Source organism: Corythoichthys intestinalis, chromosome 8 (assembly GCF_030265065.1).
Source record: "Corythoichthys intestinalis isolate RoL2023-P3 chromosome 8, ASM3026506v1, whole genome shotgun sequence".
In the NCBI taxonomy this organism is placed as follows: domain Eukaryota; kingdom Metazoa; phylum Chordata; class Actinopteri; order Syngnathiformes; family Syngnathidae; genus Corythoichthys; species Corythoichthys intestinalis.
Genome location: NC_080402.1, coordinates 540003 through 558434, shown reverse-complemented (window position 1 = coordinate 558434; position 18432 = coordinate 540003). Strand labels below are relative to the sequence as shown.

Here is an 18432-nt window from a genome sequence, read left to right as displayed (position 1 = left end):
TGTCAACAACACACTCGTTATGTTAAATTGATAACATTTAACACATATAATCTGAATTAGCCAGGATAAAACGTGTTTTTAGTTCAATTATTCTTTAACTACATTTATTAACAATTTCAAGGTCTTCCCCCGTCGGTGTCACGCGAACTCAGCACTCGTGAGCCACTTCCTTGTGGAACAAACCATTGACTTCTCAACCGTGTTGAGAGGGGTGTTTGTTTCGACTCACTAAAATTTTACCCAGACATATCTGCTCACGAGGACAAAATTATCATGTAAGCGCGGTGAAGTTCTAAAGGTTTTAACAATCTACAATGATCAATTTCAGGTTATGTTATGTGGTTTTGATATAATCGCTTATAATACTTTGTAACACCCGCTTGTCGTCACAAGATCTACTTCCGTGTGGAAGGAACCATTGATTGAAGGGGTTTTAATGAAAACAGTTACAAGTTTAGTTGCAAATATCAGTCCTTTTTTCCCCCTAAACTAAAGAATAATTATAATAATTTACGTATTGCAACCCAACTGTTTACGTTCTGTAATTTTATGTAGAAAAAAAGTTCATTGGCATTTGTCGACTTCCGCGTCCCCCCTGAGAAGAGCATAAATTGGCGTTGCGTGACAAGAAAAACAGAAGCAGGCCCTTCTCGTGTATTGATTTGAAACATTTTTCCTATTTTGCTGGCAAGTTTGCACAAAATGGCCCGCTACTTTTATCTTATTTTAGCTGCTTTTTGTGCAGCCGCGTCGTCACAGTTTATCCCGCCGGTAAGTTACCTTTATGTGGGTTTTCTGCCTCGCTAAAATAAAGTGTGAAGCAATCGTTAACTGAAACATCGAATTGTTTACAGTATACCGAAGACTGTCGGACGGGAATGTATCCTCCAAATGGGCCCACGTAAGTCCAATACATATCATTTTAAAAAAGAATGTGCTAATGTCATTTTTCAAAACGCCACGACGTTAACTAGCTTGTGTAACTTTTGGACTACAGTTCGTTCATTTGTATGTCGTTAAATGTTGCTGGAGTTGTTATTTAAAAGTTATTACTGTTGTTGAAATGACGTTTAGAATTAGGCTTGATCATTGGAGGATATGCACATGACAATATAATCTAGAAGACTTGGATATAAAGTTAGAAATTACAGGTGGACTTTTCAGGACACCTGAAGGCAACATTAAGGTTACTACATAAGAAAATTAAAAATGACAATATTCCAAATGATAAAAAAAGTGAATTGAAGCTACGATCGATTTGTCCATGGCCTGTTTAAAAAAACAAAACAAACAACAAATTGTTGTTGTCATCCCAAATGTCATTCAGATTTAAAGGTGCTGTGAGTTGGTATACCGTAAACCTGGATTTGCCTCCCAAGGAGCGATGGAATGGCGTCATCGCAGACAAAAAGACACAGGTGGACCACTTTTCATCATTGTCATTGTAGTATGAGTACTACTGTTAATGTGTGATGTTTGCATCCAAGTTGGTGACCATGATTCAGGCCATCCGAGACCTGGCCGACGCCTTCGTCCCCGGCGGGAAGCTCATCGAGCTGGTGGACGTCGCTCTAGTGAGTACCTATTCTTTCGTACCTGGAAGGGATTATATCAGATGAATATGTTTGGGTGTCGCACGGCAGCCTTTGATGGTCGACACGCTCCCGTACCCGTTCGGGGATGAAATTAAAGGGATAGCGACAGCTTCGGGAGTTCCTCTTGGTAAGTGCTTATTTAATAATTTCCACTTTTCACTCTTTCTCGTTAGATGACGGTTTTCCGCAACTTGATGTAATATTGCAAGTTGTAGTGCTATCCATTATTTTTTTTTCTAAATTTTTGCCGTTATATCTTTTAAAATTCTTTCGTAGGTGAGGTGGTCCTATTTAACATCTTCTACGAGGTGTTCACCGTTTGCACCTCAGTCGTCGCGGAGGACACTAAAGGTCAGTTAAGCCCTTAACTCGAATTTAACTTGGCTGCCGTAGACGTCAATCCATGGAGGTTTGGCAATGAATGACCGATTGTCTACTAGTAACACAGTAAAATGATGAAATAAAAAAGGCACTTGATTGGATGTCACGCAATATTCTCTCAGAAAATATTTTTGTACGTTGACAGGAAATTTGGTGCACGGTCGCAACCTGGATTTTGGATTATTTATGGGGTAAGAGCACTCGTTTTCTTTTGGGGTAAATAGGGGCAGTGCCCCACTGAGGCCAGCAGATGGCGGCGGTGTCGTAAAAGCCTTCACGTGTTTTCTGGCTATGCAAGGTGCATACTTGAGCAAAAAATTGGTTTTCAACTTCAAAGTTCTTCAACTAGATATGGATACTTACTTGATAGCATTTTTGATAGTATAGTAGTACCTCTACTTACAGATATTTCAAGTTACGAAACTACTTCCAGAACCAATTAATTTCGTAAGTAGAGGTACTATTGTATAACTCCGTTCTCTGACATTTTCACTACGAGTCTACTAGTGACAAAAACATTTAAATCTACAAAATGAGACTCATCGGTAAATGAGTTGATATATTCATCTATCAAATCATCATTGAAGTGCAAAATTGTTTCATTTATCATTAACTCATACAATGTAAATGATTGTTATTGTCAAGGACTGAGAATGCAGATTCATCTCAAAATGAGACTAATCGGGCTTTATTTGGGCTGCGCAACTGATTAAGCTATCACATCCATTGATTAATTGCAAAAAAAAAAAAAAAATCCTTATCTATGCTAAGTCCGGTCCTCGAGAGCCGCTATCCAGCTTGTTTTTCATGACAAAACAGACCCCTGGTCATCCATAGATTCATGGCTAAAGTGTTTGTTTTTTTTGTTTTTTTGTTGGCTGAATCTATCATGGACACCTTCATCGACTATGATCATGTCTTGGTTCCACGTACATGTTAGAATGAGTTGACAGATGAATCTATCAAATGCATCCATGAGGAACAAACTATTGAGAACTTGTTCACTTTCATTGCCACCGACCGCGTTAGAACGATTCTTTTTTTTTGTCAGCTGGGACGCAAAGAACAAATCTTGGGTGGTAAGCGAGCTGCTGAAGCCGTTAGTGGTCAACGTGGACTTCCGGAGGAACAACAAAACCGTCTTCAAGTCCACCAACTTTGCCGGTTACGTGGGCATGCTGACCGGCATCAAGCCGGTAAATATGCGCCGCCGTGGCCGAAAGAGCGGCGTGTGGACTTTTCCTAATGTCGGCTTGTTTTCGCAGAACGTCTTCACCCTCACCATGAACGAACGCTTCAGTTTGGACGGAGGATACATCGGTCAGTTGCTTTTATTCTTGGCTTGAATAGTCAATGGATGTCTCGTCTGTTGCGGTGACCATTTTTGTGTGTCAAATGACCCTAATCCATTATTTCCTCACAAAATTACAACTATGAACTTTTTCTTTCTCACAAGGTTGCGCTCTTCATTTTGATTTGTAGGAATCTTGGAGTGGATCCTGGGAAAGCGAGACGAAATGTGGATGAGCTTCCTGACGCGCTCCGTGCTGGAGAACGCTACCAGGTTGATCCCCGCCCATCGGGTGAGCGTTCGGGGCTTTTGCTGACCCGTTGCTTTTGCCGTCGTAGCTACGAGGAGGCCAAGTTCCGTTTGGCACAGACTAAGCTTCTGGCGCCCGCTTACTTCATCCTGGGAGGGAACGCCACGGGGCAAGCCTGCATCATCACCAGATCCAGAATCACCAGTCTGGACATCCTAGAGTAAGAGTCCTATCCGTTTGGGGAGCGTGGCATCTACCAACATGGCTGCCACGAGACCATTTTGGTAGGGGCCATGAAAGCTCTTTTCGTGCTTCCGTCGTCCATTGAAATGAACATATCGTTAGTAGATGTCCAATTCATTTAAAGTGGTCGGGTGGCAGCAAATTATTGCCATCCGTCCCACATCAAATGGAGTGGATTTCGAGCACAGCAATGAGTCAATAGCAGATGCCGCTCTTTCAAGAATAAGCTAGTTATTACTTTGACGGGAATGTTGCCCCTTACCAATGAGGGAGCCATGTTGGTAAGGGTGATGAAAGCTCTTCGTAAGACCATGCGTGACCATTAATGAATGTTATGACACATGTCATTAAGTGTGATCCGGCAAATTCATTGTCACTTTTGAATAGATGTAAAAGATGCGGACTGGAGTGACAAAATTTCCCGGATAACACTTAATGAGCATGTCATGAGCGTTCATTACTGCTGATGGCAGTGTCATGATGTAGGCATGTGCCGGTATGAGATTTTAATGGTATGATGGCCTTAAGCAAAAATACTGTGGAAAATGTGTGTACGGGTTTAAAAAAAAAAATTCCATGGAACAGGATTTTAAAAATTTTTCAAAACATATTTGCAAATAGCATACGGCACGTAATACGTCACCTTTGCTCATTTATATTCATGACGTTAGCAACTGTTGCTAGGCGGGTCAAACTCTAAATCATACTACTAGTGTACGAACAAGATGTTTACTGAGCTAAACCTACCAATTCTGTCCGAAAATTATATCCCAAGTGCCAAATTTACTGGTAAAAATGTGGAAGAACATACAAATGTTCAGTTAAAGAGATTGCTTGAGTGTTGAGGGCTGAGAAAGACTGGAAAAAGAGCCGACCTGATCCAGAGGTAGCTTTTTTATCGTGAAGGAATCTGATCTTTTAGCCAGATTGCCGGAACCGTGCTGGCGCATTCCAACAACCCGGCCAAAAGGCCAAACTCTGCGCGTTTACCTCCGTCTTAACCCCTTGTACTGAGTCCATTTTGAACGCTGGAAAAAGGCTTCGAAGCACAAGTTGACAATTTATTCAGGTCGACAGCAATCATACAACACCGAGGGACCCAAGCGAGGATCCAAGGTCACCATATCACAAGTCAACAAAAGGTACCTGAGGAAAAAATGACAACGATTAGTTAAACATTCTTTTTGAAGGCTCTCGCGCAGCGGGCTGTGGACAGAGGAAGGAACGATGTGTTTGGGCGTTGAGATTATTGTCTGTTTGTGGATAGGACAGGATTCGGGAGTTACCGTTGTCATGGCAACGAGGGTTGTGGATTTTGCCACCTCAGCGTCAAAGGGGCTCTTGGAGTCTTGTCAGTCGCGATATCGGGTGTTCTCCGGTGTTCCTTGTTGGGACATGTCATCCTGCCATTTGTTCTGGACTGTCCGGGAGAACTGATTTCGAGAGTTGGTGGTGCAGAAGTGGGCTTGTCAGTGTCAATCTTGCTCAGTCAGTTGCATGGCGCACACGTTGGGCTTCCGTGATAAGAAGGCGTCATGTGTCTCTTATGTCCTATATTCTGCTTGTTTTCCTTAAACTATGGTATAAGTGCTATTTATTTTATATTGGGTGTGTTAGACTAATACAGTGGATTGGTAAATACGAGAAATAATACTATTCCCTGACTGATTATATTAAGTGTTAGAATAATGCAAACAGACGGCGCCTACGAGAAAAGCTACCGTGTCTTTCAAGAGGAACCCGGTTAGCTGTCTTGGCATGCTAACCAGCCACGTTCTCTGCCTCGTTAACAAGCTTATTTATGTGACTATTATGTGACGTCATAGTATTTTACTGTCGCTAGACACACTAAATACTCTCGTAGCTGGTGGGAAACGTAAATGACAGCGTTTACTTCAATTTTGTATAAAGTGACTGATGATGGTCACGTAAATGTGAAATCAAGTTTGAGGTGTAGCCCCCCCACACACACACACACTTGCAGACACCCTCCGCAAGCAAGTCTTGACGGTGAATGTCCTTCCTCCTCGTGCTGTAATCAAAATACTCCCATACAGCGATTTTATGACGGGAAAACAGCTCACCACCTTCAGCCATTTTGTCAACTTTACTCTTTGGCACGGAGTATTGTCACTGAAGGACATAGCAACAACCAGAGGAGGGAGAGGTGAGCACTCCCGCTCCATTTGGGACATTAAAAAACAGCTAATACTGTACGCAAAATTTTAGTGGTTTTGAAACCACGGTAAACCTGCCACGGCACATGCCTAGTGTCATGTCATAATTAGGACTCTCTCGACACAACTTGAATCCTTTTATCACCCGATTTTAAATGGAAGGATCGATCTGAAGCTGGGCCGCTGGTTCGTCCTGGAGACCAACTACGACCACTGGAAGGAGCCGCTCTTCCTGGACGATCGACGCACGCCCGCCGTCAAGTGCATGAACGCCACTTCGCAGGCCGTGAGTGACAACCAATCGTTGCAAAGTGTCAAAACTCCTTTCAAAAATATATTTCCATGCTATATCAAATAAGTGATTTTTATTTTAGAAAATATCCATGAAGACGATATACGACGTGCTGTCCACAAAGCCCGTACTCAACAAGGTGAGTAGTTTTGTCTTTTTTTTTTTTTTTTTCTAACACACGCTCCTGAATTGACATCTTTCTCGCCGACAGCTGACGACGTACACCACGTTGATGCAAGTGTCGTCGGGCACGCTGGAGTCGTACATCCGCGACTGCCCCAGCCCTTGCATGCCCTGGTGAAGCGTTTCTCACCTTTCCACAATCCAGTAGAAACAGTCAACTGATCCCAAGACTTTGATTTTGAGTTGAACACATGGCTCGCTTTCAACAAAAATGACCTGTTGTGACCAGCAAGCGCAGCTGCTTCTTTGTGAGTCTTTAGATTAATCTACTTGTTGCCTGCCTCGTCCGATCCATTTGAAGGGAGTGCTGGGTTGGACGTCTACTTGTGCGCTCAACTTCAGAGCCGCACGATTAGATGCCTATCGTCGTCAATGGCGTTTTAATAGGATATTTTGCTAATGAATGTTATGGGATGTAAAGGGTTGTGCAATGTCAAACATTTCACAAATAATACATACTGCTTATTTTTCCAATGACTAATAAAAGAGTACTGGTACTCATGATTGTTTCTTCCAGAGTGTTTCAAGCAGTGGGGGGAAAAAACACCATACATGTATTTGAGGTGAGGGAATAACAGCTGCCCTTTTAATGCAAAGGTAACAGTCATAACGTCAGTTTGTAGAACAATACAAATCTTTCCAATTCACATCTAACATAAGACACTAACAAGTAACAGGCTAAACCCTAAAAACCTTTAATGAGAAAGTTGACAACATGTTAAAACAATCCTGATGCTCGCACTTGACTCAGTCGGCACATTCTGAAACACACACACACACACACAAAGAACAATTGGCAGGACGTATCTCGCTTTGACAGTTAAGACTCCCATTTTAATGTTGGATGGGAATATCCAACATGGCCGCCCTGTAAGGTCTTTTCATGCTTCAGCCATCAATGGCGTACCGCACGAATGCTATTTTTAGACTGCGTGACGTCACCATTGTAAACTGGAAGGGGGTCAACATAGAAGCGCGCTCACATACAACCCATGCTAGTACTGTTTGTTTTCTGCCAGAAATGTTTCAAAAAAGAACATGCAGAGTAAACACTGCTGCAATGGAACTTGTAGAACCGACTCAAGACATTACGACATATGAGGTTTCCCGATGCCAAAAACTCTTTGAACAATGGATCAACTTGTGTGGACGTCCAAAAGACCAGTTTAACACCAGCAAGGTAAAGCCATTCACCTTCACATGCAGTAGAGGTGTGCCATCTTAGGCACCCCACGATTCAATTATTGAACGATGATCACGGAATTGACATTGATCACGGTTATCGATGCATTGTATTTTAATTATCCTAATGATTCAATAGCAACGATGGAAACATGCCCTTACAACAAAAAGCTACCCTTAAACTGCTTTTTTTTTTTTTTAACAAGAAAGTGCAAAAAAAAATTAACCATTTTAAAGGCAGTACTTATTTCTCAACATGCCTATACAACACACAGCTGACCTTGAGATGCTCTTTTTCACAAGAAGGTGCAAAAGCATTAGCTGTACACTGGTGGAATTACTTCCAGTTTCTGGAAACAAACAAAGTGTCTTTAGAAATTAGACTTCTTTTCACCAATATACTTTTTTTCACAGATTTCTGTATTATTTTGCATGTTTGTAGTGTTAACGCTTTACTTAATCGTTTTTTTTAAACACGTTCTGCATATTGAGTAACTTTTGTACAACTGTTGTGTGTAACTGTTAACGTCTCAAAAATAACAAGGCTAAACAGAGGGTTCGTGGACTCACCTCTTTTTCAATTAACATGACTTGAACCTACTGTTGGACAACTGAAAGACGTGGAGCAATTAACTATCTCTCTTCCCCTCTGGCTCTAAAAAAATAACTTGCGCACAGAAGCGCGACGGCCGGGTCCCTGCCTGTTTTATACACAAATTTTTCTTTTGAAAAGGAGTAAATCTCTTGCTCAGTAACCGGCAGCACCCATCATAACGTTGTGCATACGTCCGTTAAAAGTGTCCGGGCGGCAGACGTGTCTTGAATTTCGTTCCGCTACGAGCGGCTGTCAAAGTTATTAGGGAAAATCATCGTTCTTTAACCTTTATGAATGGTAATCGAATCATGATGCATCTAATAATGGATTTTTTGGAACTGGCTTACTTTACGTTATCCTTTTTCAGGTTGCATTGGTCAGCAATTTTCAAAGAGCCTAAAATAGCAAATCACGATATGATTTCAATCAATAAAGTTTCATCCGATCATCTCCCAGAAGTGGCAATAGCAACTGAATTCAGTGTACTTATTGGTTGAGAGACGCGAACGGGTCATGTCCTTCAGCAGCATGCTTAGGTCTGAAGGGGTTAATAATGGTCGGCTCAATTCTATCCTTACGACATATCGGAAGACAATTTAAATAACTGAACTCATGATATAATGCAAATAAGGTTGCTTAAAAGTTGGTGGGAACCATTTGAGCAACCTGAAAATGTGCCAGTGTTTTGCCCCTACTGTCCTCGATTGGATGTCTAGTGCCATTAATGGCAACCACTGAGTAAATAGCAGATTGTTCCAACTCTGATGGGACCGTGGCCCCAGGGCGGCCATGTTTGGTAGGGGCAGTGAAAGCTCTTTTCATGCTTCTACCATCAATTCTTCCACTAACAGACGTCCAATCCATTTGATGTGTAGTCCTGCCAATGGATTGGACGTCTAGTGCGCCAAACTGTTTTGTTAAATAAATACATTAACCATTTAAACCATTTTTTCCCCTACCTGGCTCCTTGAGATGCTGATCATTTCCCACCAGGTCCATTGGCGTTTGCGCCTGATCGTGGAGGATTTCCACACGTAGGTCGTTGGCGCACCGCTCGTCCCGGATCCTCCTCTGAAGCTCCTCCTGCCGATCGATCGCTCGGATCGGTCAGTCGGTCCGTTTCTTTATCGATATATTTCTGGATACCTGGCAGGTGACGGCGAGCTGGGCGGGAGGCTCGTCCACGCGCACAAAGTCGTCTTCGTCCGACGTCCTGTGGCCGCTGCTGCCGGACGCCGCTTCCTGCGAGCGACCCGGCTCCTTACTCGTCCTATTTGAAATACGGGCATTTTTCTCGGCGCCGCTTACGTCCACGTTGATCATGACGGGGGATTCCGTGTCGGGAGTGCCGGCGGCGTCCGAGTCTTTCGGGAAGGCGGGAATTTCGGAGCCGCCGCCGCTTTCCGGCGGAGGGCCGCCCGCCGAGGTCTCCTCCGGGTCGGGGTCCGCCGCCTCGGCGGGTCGGTCTTCGGCCGGAGGCGTGACGGACCTCTCGCTGCTCTTTTCTAGGAGCGAAAAAGGAAGAAATTCTATCCCCGTCATGCTACAAAAATAAATGCTGTCGCCAGGAAAAAAAAAGAAACGCGCCCCCACCGTTATCGTCGTCGCCCGGATTCAGATGCTTTTCTTGGCTTTCGTTGTCCAATTGTTCCTGCGGGACAAGACAACGTCACGTGCGGCCCGATTTCAAGCGCGACAATTTACCCACCTCTCGGTCACACGGCGGCGGAGCTTCCGCCGCCGCCTGCAAAGAAGTCTGGACGTCGGCGGGCCCGGCCCGGAAGCCGTCCGGCTCCCGCTCCTCCTCCTCGTTTTCGTCCTCGCCGCTGCCGTAGTTGTCGAGGGCTCGGCTCTCGGACTCTGAAAGCCCTCGATGGAAGAAAACGGTTTTGCTTTTTTTATCGACAAAGCGGCACCGTGTTTCCGAGAGCGTCCGCTTACTGATGGAAAGCGACAATGGCCCAAAGTTTTCCTCATCTCCGCTTTTCATATCGTTCGACGGCGGAGAGGATGCCGCGGCCTGCTCGGTGAGGTCATCTTCTTCCTGCAATGGAGAAAGTCCATTTGACTTGGGTGGAAAACTTTCAAAAAGTTCCAGTTCACCGCGGATAACGGCTAAAACAAGTCCCACGACTGTGGGGCCATTGTGAGGTAAGTAAGCTACATGTTTTATGTTTTGTGAAGTAGAGGCGTGCGAAATTTCCGATTCGTAGATTATTGGCGATTCGGCCGTGGAAGATTCGAGAACGATACACAAACGTCCAAATACCAGGTAAAGCGGAACTAAAACACAGTCAGCGCAGTCTTCAGGATGCAATGAGGAACGGACCGAGATCATGTTTAACTCATGCCGCTAGATGAAAAAACAATCATACCTGACTGCAGCCGACAGCCGCTACAAAGAACGCCCAGTTGCTAGTTGCTACAAACATACAGCCACATAATGCTACAGTAGATATCACATATACAGTGCCTTGCAAAAGTATTCGGCCCCCTTGAATCTTGCAACCTTTCGCCACATTTCAGGCTTCAAACATAAAGATGTGAAATTTAATTTTTTTGTCAAGAATCAACAACAAGTGGGACACAATCGTGAAGTGGAACAACATTTATTGGATAATTTCAACTTTTTTAACAAATAAAAAACTGAAAAGTGGGGCGTGCAATATTATTCGGCCACTTTACTTTCAGTGCAGCAAACTCACTCCAGAAGTTCAGTGAGGATCTCTGAATGATCCAATGTTGTCCTAAATGACCGATGATGATAAATAGAATCCACCTGTGTGTAATCAAGTCTCCGTATAAATGCACCTGCTCTGTGATAGTCTCAGGGTTCTGTTTAAAGTGCAGAGAGCATTATGAAAACCAAGGAACACACCAGGCAGGTCCGAGATACTGTTGTGGAGAAGTTTAAAGCCGGATTTGGATACAAAAAGATTTCCCAAGCTTTAAACATCTCAAGGAGCACTGTGCAAGCCATCATATTGAAATGGAAGGAGCATCAGACCACTGCAAATCTAACCAAGACCCGGCCGTCCTTCCAAACTTTCTTCTCAAACAAGGAGAAAACTGATCAGAGATGCAGCCAAGAGGCCCATGATCACTCTGGATGAACTGCAGAGATCTACAGCTGAGGTGGGAAAGTCTGTCCATAGGACAACAATCAGTCGTACACTGCACAAATCTGGCCTTTATGGAAGACTGGCAAGAAGAAAGCCATTTCTCAAAGATATCCATAAAAAGTCTCGTTTAAAGTTTGCCACAAGCCACCTGGGAGACACACCAAACATGTGGAAGAAGGTGCTCTGGTCAGATGAAACCAAAATTGAACTTTTTGGCCACAATGCAAAACGATATGTTTGGCGTAAAAGCAACACAGCTCATCACCCTGAACACACCATCCCCACTGTCAAACATGGTGGTGGCGGCATCATGGTTTGGGCCTGCTTTTCTTCAGCAGGGACAGGGAAGATGGTTAGAATTGACGGGAAGATGGATGCAGCCAAATACAGGAACATTCTGGAAGAAAACCTGTTGGTATCTGCACAAGACCTGAGACTGGGACGGAGATTTATCTTCCAACAGGACAATGATCCAAAACATAAAGCCAAATCTACAATGGAATGGTTCAAAAATAAACCTATCCAGGTGTTAGAATGGCCAAGTCAAAGTTCAGACCTGAATCCAATCGAGAATCTGTGGAAAGAGCTGAAGACTGCTGTTCACACTCTCCATCCAACCTCACTGAGCTCGAGCTGTTTTGCAAGGAAGAATGGGCAAGAATGTCAGTCTCTCGATGTGCAAAACTGATAGAAACATACCCCAAGCGACTTGCAGCTGTAATTGGAGCAAAAGGTGGCGCTACAAAGTATTAACGCAAGGGGGCCGAAGAATTTTGCACGCCGCACTTTTCAGTTTTTTATTTGTTAAAAAAGTTGAAATTATCCAATAAATTTTGTTCCACTTCACAATTGTGTCCCACTTGTTGTTGATTCTTGACAAAAAATTAAAATTTTATATCTTTATGTTTGAAGCCTGAAATGTGGCGATAGGTTGCAAGGTTCAAGGGGGCCGAATACTTTTGCAAGGCACTGTATATGGAACTAGATGCTAATTGACAGAAGAAGGCGGCGTTAGTCAACAGCCGCCATCTTAAAGCAGTAGACTTCTCTGGAAGGCTGTGTTGTAGCAAAACTAACTTTTTATCTAAAATACTCCTAAATCAGCAAAATATTGCCTTGAATATCTTAAAATGATGAAACGGTTTAGAACTTTTACACGTTGAAAGTAGACAGAAGGGAAATGATGGAATAACAGGAGCAATTTTAGTAACTTTAACAGTTGATTCACAACATTAAATTATTGAATCAAATGTAGTTTAAAGCTGCCGATACAGAATTGAGTATTTTATTTACTGTTTTGAACTTTTAACTTGATACTGAAATAGTAGTTTAGTTTAGCAGGATTCCCACCTCTAATGTCAAATACTGGGATCATGGCACACGATTTAATAAGGAGGTGGCCACCGAGAAGGCCACACGGCTGATGAGCGGTGGCTTGTCGCACACCATGGTCGCCGGCCGATAAAGGCGTGCCAGCCTAGAATGCGCTTTCCTTGGCTTGGCCACGAGCAAAATCCCCGTTCCGACCTCGGCAAGTTTGGCTGGCCGATCCAGCCCGCTCGGTCCTATTCGCATGCCTGCCAGGTTAGCATGTCGCCAGCTGTCAGGACTACTGTTTTGATAACGCTCTTTCCTCTGTCTCTGAAGCCGGGGGCAGGGAAATGACAAAAGCCGAACTTACTCCGGTGGCATAAAATACTGTTCGGGAAGGTGCAAGAAGTCGACAGTTTTGACCATGATGGAATAATTTTGCCATGTCATTCTGAATAAATGCATTTTTAATATTTCATATTCCATTTAGCACGAGACTGTTATTTTTCATGACCATACCATTTATTTAGCAGTTGGGGAAAACTACGTAGATAAAAAGAATATCTTGTAAAAATATTGGAGAGATTGAAACAACGATAACATTTCGCTGCTCTGTGTTGTATTTTCCTTGTTCTGAATAATTCCCCATCAATAGGCTTAATTGTAAATCAGATGAAATGGTGACCCTACCGATGTCATCCTCTAGCTGGGGACGCTAGAGCGCTATAATGACAGGCGGGGCTAAACGGCAGATAAAAAGACTCATTTCTAGTCATCTGCCCTTTGCTAAATTGTTGTATATAGTCGAATGGTCTCAAAATATGATTCTAATTCACATAACAATTAGGGCTGTCAAAATTATCGCGTTAACGCCGGGTAATTAATTTTTTAAATTAATCACGTTAAAATATTTGACGCAATTAACGCACATGTCCCGCACTGTCCCATGTCAGGCAGTTGGTAAGTTTTACAGCAAGGTTTTTTCTGCTGTCTAACAGCGAACTCTTGTGGTCGCTTTGCGACATGGTTTATTGCTTTCTTGCCAGTTCAATATGGCTGCATGACGTCTCGGGCTGATGCCTACGTTGTAATGTTGTGCTTATATGATCCTTGGACAAGATTTGTCCGTAAGTATGGTTGTTGTAAAGAATGTACATATTATGTTAGTAAGCGAAATGTTATATTTTTTTGTATGAGACGCTTTTTGTTTATGCTTAGTGAACCTGTATAGCGGGCTAAGCTAACGTTGTTGCTAATGCAATGCTTGGGTACTTTTTTTTGTAGTTTTACGACGCTCTAAAGAGGACAATGGTTTGAGGCCATTTTATTAATAAATCAGAAGAAGTCTGATTATTAAGGCGTCGTTCACTAGCTGTCTAGCTTTGGAAAAAGTAGACGCTTCGGAGTGAGGACAGCATAGACAGATTTAAATGACAGTAGAGTGAAATGCCCACTACAGTCCTTATATACCGTATGTTGAATGTATATATCCATCTTGTGTCTTATCTTTCCATTCCAACAATTTATTTTACAGAATATATATATAATTCATAGAAAAATATGGCATATTTTATAGATGGTTTGAATTGCGATTAATTTTTAAGCTGTAATTAACTCGATTAAAAATTTTAATCGTTTGACAGCCCTAATAATAATGCTATTTAAGATTTTTTTAATGCTGTCACAGGCACTTTAATGCATGTGTCAAACCAATACAAATTTTAAAGTTTTTTTTTTTTCCCCAAGAATATTAATCAAATAATAAAAATATATAATATTCACGGTTTATTTTAAAAATGTTGTAAGACAAATGTAAAAACAACTACCTTTTTTTTTTGGACTATAAGTCGCACCTCAGTCTAAGTCGCACCAGCCATAAAATGCCCAATGAAGAGGAAAAAAAACATATATAAGTCGCACCGGAGTATAAATCGCATTTTTGGGGGAAATTTACTTGATAAAATCCAGCACATAAAACGGGTATTTCATCTTGAAAGGCAATTTAAAATAAAAATATAATATAAAACAACATGCTGAAAAAGTGTACAGTATGATAATGTTACATGATGCATGAGCAACAAAATGTGAACGTGGCCGGTATGTTAACGTAACATAGCTAATGAGAGTTATTCAGATAACTATAGCATAAAGAACATGCTAACAAGTTTACCAAACCATCCGTGTAACTCCAAAGTACCAAAATAACATGTGAAATGATATGATGTGTTAATAATTTCACATATAAGTCGCTCCTGAGTATTAGTCGCACCCCCAGCCAAACTATGAAAAAAAACGACTTATAGTCCGAAAAATACGGTACATGTAACAAATATATAAATGTAGAAACTAAGAAAATGATATATTGAGAAACTCAAAAGTAGATGTTTCCTCAAGGTTTGTTTAAAATAAATGAAAAAAATATTTTCAAGGTTTTTATTTAATTGTTTAACAAATAACATTTAAAAACAGTACTCGTGACTTTTAAAGGTGTTTAAAAAAAAAAAAAAAAAAAGAGGGTATGTATAACAAATACATTTTTTTAAAAGAGAAAGTGGACTTTCAAGATATGGGTCTCAGCAATGAAAAAAACTAAAGAAAAGATTTGTTCATTATTGATTAGTGGATTCACTCCAATTCCAGAATGAAACTATAGCTAAGATTTTTTTCAATTTTAACAAAATAAAAACACGCGAAAAAAGGGGCAGAAGAATCTTAAAATAGAATTTTGAAACAAAACAAAAAGCGTATTTTATGTTCTCTCGTCGCAACCACAGACCTTATTTTCATCCCGAGACGCCGCCGACGGGCTAACCTCCTCCGCCGTTCCGTTCTAAAATGGAGAAAAGCCACAGGTCAACAACAATTCTTAGGCAAAATTCCATTTGTCTATTGACCTTCAAAGCGCCACGATGACTTTTCTGGCCGGCGACACCGTGGTCCAAATCCCGCATGAGCCGGAAGAAGGCCAGTTCGTTGAAGAGGATGTCCGACACCTCCACCAGGAGATCTTCGCCGCACTCGTTCAGGGTTTGGCCCGCAAACATATTAAGGGAATCCTGCGCGGGAAAAGCCAGAGCGGGTTCGGCGGCGTCGATGGCCGTCGGCGCGGATAGTACCTGCAGGATGCCGCCGAGCTGCCGGTGGAAGAATCGCACAAATTCTTTGCTCTCGTCGTTCTGCTGCGTCAGCGCCAAGACCTTGCGGCGCAAAGACGCCAGCAGCTGCGGCGTGCACACCTCGTCCATGTTCTCCTACGTGAGGAAGGTTTTCTCAAGTCATTAACCACGATAGATGTCGACTTGTCCGTGACAGTGAGTTGCAAACGAAACTTTTGACACCAAAATGATTTTTCTGGAAAAATGATAAACATGTACATTTTGATTGCTTGTCATTTTACCACTTAACAATATAACAAAGCTAACCAAATGGAGTGGACATCTCTGTCAATGGGAGTGAAGGACTTCAGGGACTTTTAAGGATCATTTCAGGAGTATAAGCAACACTAGGTAACTTTTCTGTTTTGGTCGATTTTAGCGATGCAGGTGGACAAAAGCGGTAGTGTTTTGCCTTTGTCGTAAAATCCTGATCGCCCGGTCGGCTGCAGATGGGTTGAACGAAATATGTTTTCAGCGGTTGTGTGAAGGTTGAATAGTAATGAGGTCATGACTCCAGCTGTGGCGAAACAATAGCATATAACAATGTTGAAAATACATTTTTGATTTTGTACTGTATTGCTGCCACCCTCCTCAAAGTTAATTAGTGCCAGTGAAAGCGATACAGACCACCTCAAGAGGTGTCATTAGTTGTCAGTCGACGTCAGTGTTGTTAATCTTACTTTAAAAAAAGTAATTAATTACAGTTACAAATTACTTCTCTCAAAAAGTAATTGAGCTAGTAACTCAGTCACCACAATGTAAGAGTAAGTAGTTACTTGGCAAAGTAACTGGTGTTACTTTTCGTGTTTTTTTTTCTCATTAAAAAAAAAAAAAAAAAAAAAACATTGGTCACAATAGTTCAAAGGGTTTTTGGCACACTTGGCCCTAGCTCTTCTTTACCCTAAACTTAACTAGACACGGGTATTGCGGATATTGCGATAACTAGATAGTAACCTATGCTATGTTTTGAAGTCATTTAATGTTGTGAATCAACTGTTAAAGTTGTTAAGATTGCTCCCGTTAGTTCCCTTCTGTCTACTTTTGACATGTTAAAGTTTTAAAACTGTTTCATCATTTAAAGATAGATTCAAATCAAGATTTTGCCGATTTAGGAGTATTTTAGATAAAAATTTACTTCGGTTCGCTAGGAAGGTTCTCTACAACAGAGCCTTCCTGAGAAGTCTACTGCTTTAAGATGGCGGCTGTTTACCAACGCCGGCGAGTTGATCATTTCGCATCTAGTTCCCTATACATATGCTGACGCCGCTGAGTCTGTCATTTCTCATCTAGTTCTATATACATGTGATATCTACCGTAGCATCACGTGGGCGTAGTTTGTAGGCTATCGGCTACAGTCAGGTGTTATCGGAGACACCTAGCATCGCGTTTGCAACGGCGTCACAAGTCCCTTCCCTCCTCCCCACTCGCGCTCAAGCAAGTCGGTGTCTCTCAGACTTTTCTCGCGTCATTCAACCAACGTAGTAACGCACAGTAACGCAGGCCTTTAAATCCTCAGTAACGGTAACAGCGTTGCAAAGACGAGAAAATTAATTTGATTACTCACTACTGAAAAAAGTAACGCCGTTATTCTCTAGCACCATTATTAACAACACTGGTCGACATATCACAAATATTATGAAAATATTTTATCAAGGTTGAAAAGTGACCTACTGTTGCTTTAAAATTAGAACTATTAAAAAAATAGCGACGAACATTTATGAGATTAAAAATTCCTTAATATTCCTTAAAAATGACAACTGAGCTTTTAAAAGAAAAAAACATTTTATGGAAAATGACAATTTCTCTCATGAACATTTGAGTTTATTATTTCTTAAAACTTTTTTTCTTGCGAAAGTACAAATGTATTGGCTGGCCATCGCTGTCAATGAATTTGAGGTGTCTACCTTGAGGAAGGGAATGACCTCCGTCATGATATCCTTAATGTGCTGGTTGAGCTGCAGGGTGTCGATCTGAGGACAGTGCACGGGTGCAGAGGCCCCTCCTGCTCACAAACGACAGCAATGATTATCATCTAACGAGCGCTATGTTGTCACGACGGTCTACGCGTACCGCCCGCGTCTTCTGGATCGGCGGCAGACGCTTCCGCGTTGTCGAGGTCCGAGTCCCTCTGCTTCATGCGTTCGTATTGACGCATCCTGACGAAAGCCTTGTCCAAGTGGATCACGGTGTTGCCTACAAAGACGACGGACGTACCGTTAGGCTCGGCTGATTTCGAGAACGTTTAGAAACAGGTTGTAAACAAAATCTTCCATTAGAATAGTGTCTATGGTTAGCTCAATGGGCTGCGATTGATGGTGCTAGACATTCAATTGATTTTGACTGGTTTGAACGCCTAGCGCTGTCAATGGCACTGACACCAGAGCATTCACAGCCAGTCTTTTGTGGGCATTTACAGGTTATGTTCTTTCGCTGCCCTGTCAAACTACAAATGAATAAACAATATGAAAATGGCTGGCAAACCCACCCAGATCATCCTTGGAAAAGGGATCCACGTTAGAGGAAGACAAAGTGCTGTCGTGACCCCCAGACTCCAAGTCGTCTCTCTTCTTCATGTTCTTCTCTACCACCACTTCCTGGGGAAGGAACAAAATCTCTAATAAAACAGGAAATATTCCCCGACTTCTTAACTGACAA

General features: G+C 42.2%; 2 protein-coding genes across 5 annotated transcripts in view; one reads left to right on the top strand and one right to left on the bottom strand.

Annotated features, from left to right (window-relative positions):
• Positions 1 to 438: 438 nt before the first annotated feature.
• Positions 439 to 6916, top strand: asah1b (N-acylsphingosine amidohydrolase (acid ceramidase) 1b). Its single transcript, XM_057843092.1, has 14 exons — positions 439 to 771; positions 855 to 901; positions 1328 to 1418; positions 1488 to 1574; positions 1644 to 1722; positions 1872 to 1946; positions 2122 to 2167; positions 3028 to 3172; positions 3242 to 3296; positions 3459 to 3540; positions 3606 to 3737; positions 6100 to 6223; positions 6312 to 6368; positions 6441 to 6916. The coding sequence occupies exons 1-14, from the start codon at positions 703 to 705 to the stop codon at positions 6528 to 6530; spliced, it is 1179 nt and encodes a 392-aa protein (XP_057699075.1). The 5' UTR covers positions 439 to 702; the 3' UTR covers positions 6531 to 6916.
• pcm1 (pericentriolar material 1) overlaps positions 4395 to 18432 on the bottom strand; it is a 48894-nt gene continuing 34856 nt past the window's right edge. For 2 of the 4 annotated variants that reach the window (XM_057843088.1, XM_057843091.1), the window contains 13 exons: positions 18263 to 18371; positions 17848 to 17970; positions 17682 to 17779; positions 15739 to 15873; positions 15517 to 15678; positions 15399 to 15452; positions 10131 to 10233; positions 9898 to 10058; positions 9783 to 9840; positions 9498 to 9694; positions 9336 to 9431; positions 9149 to 9272; positions 4797 to 7173 (listed from right to left, as the gene is read on the bottom strand). In XM_057843088.1, the coding sequence (XP_057699071.1) occupies positions 7160 to 7173; positions 9149 to 9272; positions 9336 to 9431; positions 9498 to 9694; positions 9783 to 9840; positions 9898 to 10058; positions 10131 to 10233; positions 15399 to 15452; positions 15517 to 15678; positions 15739 to 15873; positions 17682 to 17779; positions 17848 to 17970; positions 18263 to 18371 (1434 nt within the window). In that variant the 3' untranslated portion in view covers positions 4797 to 7159. Of the gene's footprint in view, positions 7174 to 9148; positions 9273 to 9335; positions 9432 to 9497; positions 9695 to 9782; positions 9841 to 9897; positions 10059 to 10130; positions 10234 to 15398; positions 15453 to 15516; positions 15679 to 15738; positions 15874 to 17681; positions 17780 to 17847; positions 17971 to 18262; positions 18372 to 18432 lie in introns of all 4 variants that reach the window. The other 2 variants (XM_057843089.1, XM_057843090.1) reach the window with 2 other exon arrangements.

Coding starts and splice junctions, on each gene's coding strand:
- asah1b (XM_057843092.1), top strand. CDS start 703: ATGGCCCGCTACTTTTATCTTATTTTAGCTGCTTTTTGTGCAGCCGCG. Junction 3,297..3,458: donor TTTGGACGGAGGATACATCG/GTCAGTTGCTTT, acceptor TTTGATTTGTAG/GAATCTTGGAGTGGATCCTG. Junction 6,224..6,311: donor TGAACGCCACTTCGCAGGCC/GTGAGTGACAAC, acceptor TTTTTATTTTAG/AAAATATCCATGAAGACGAT.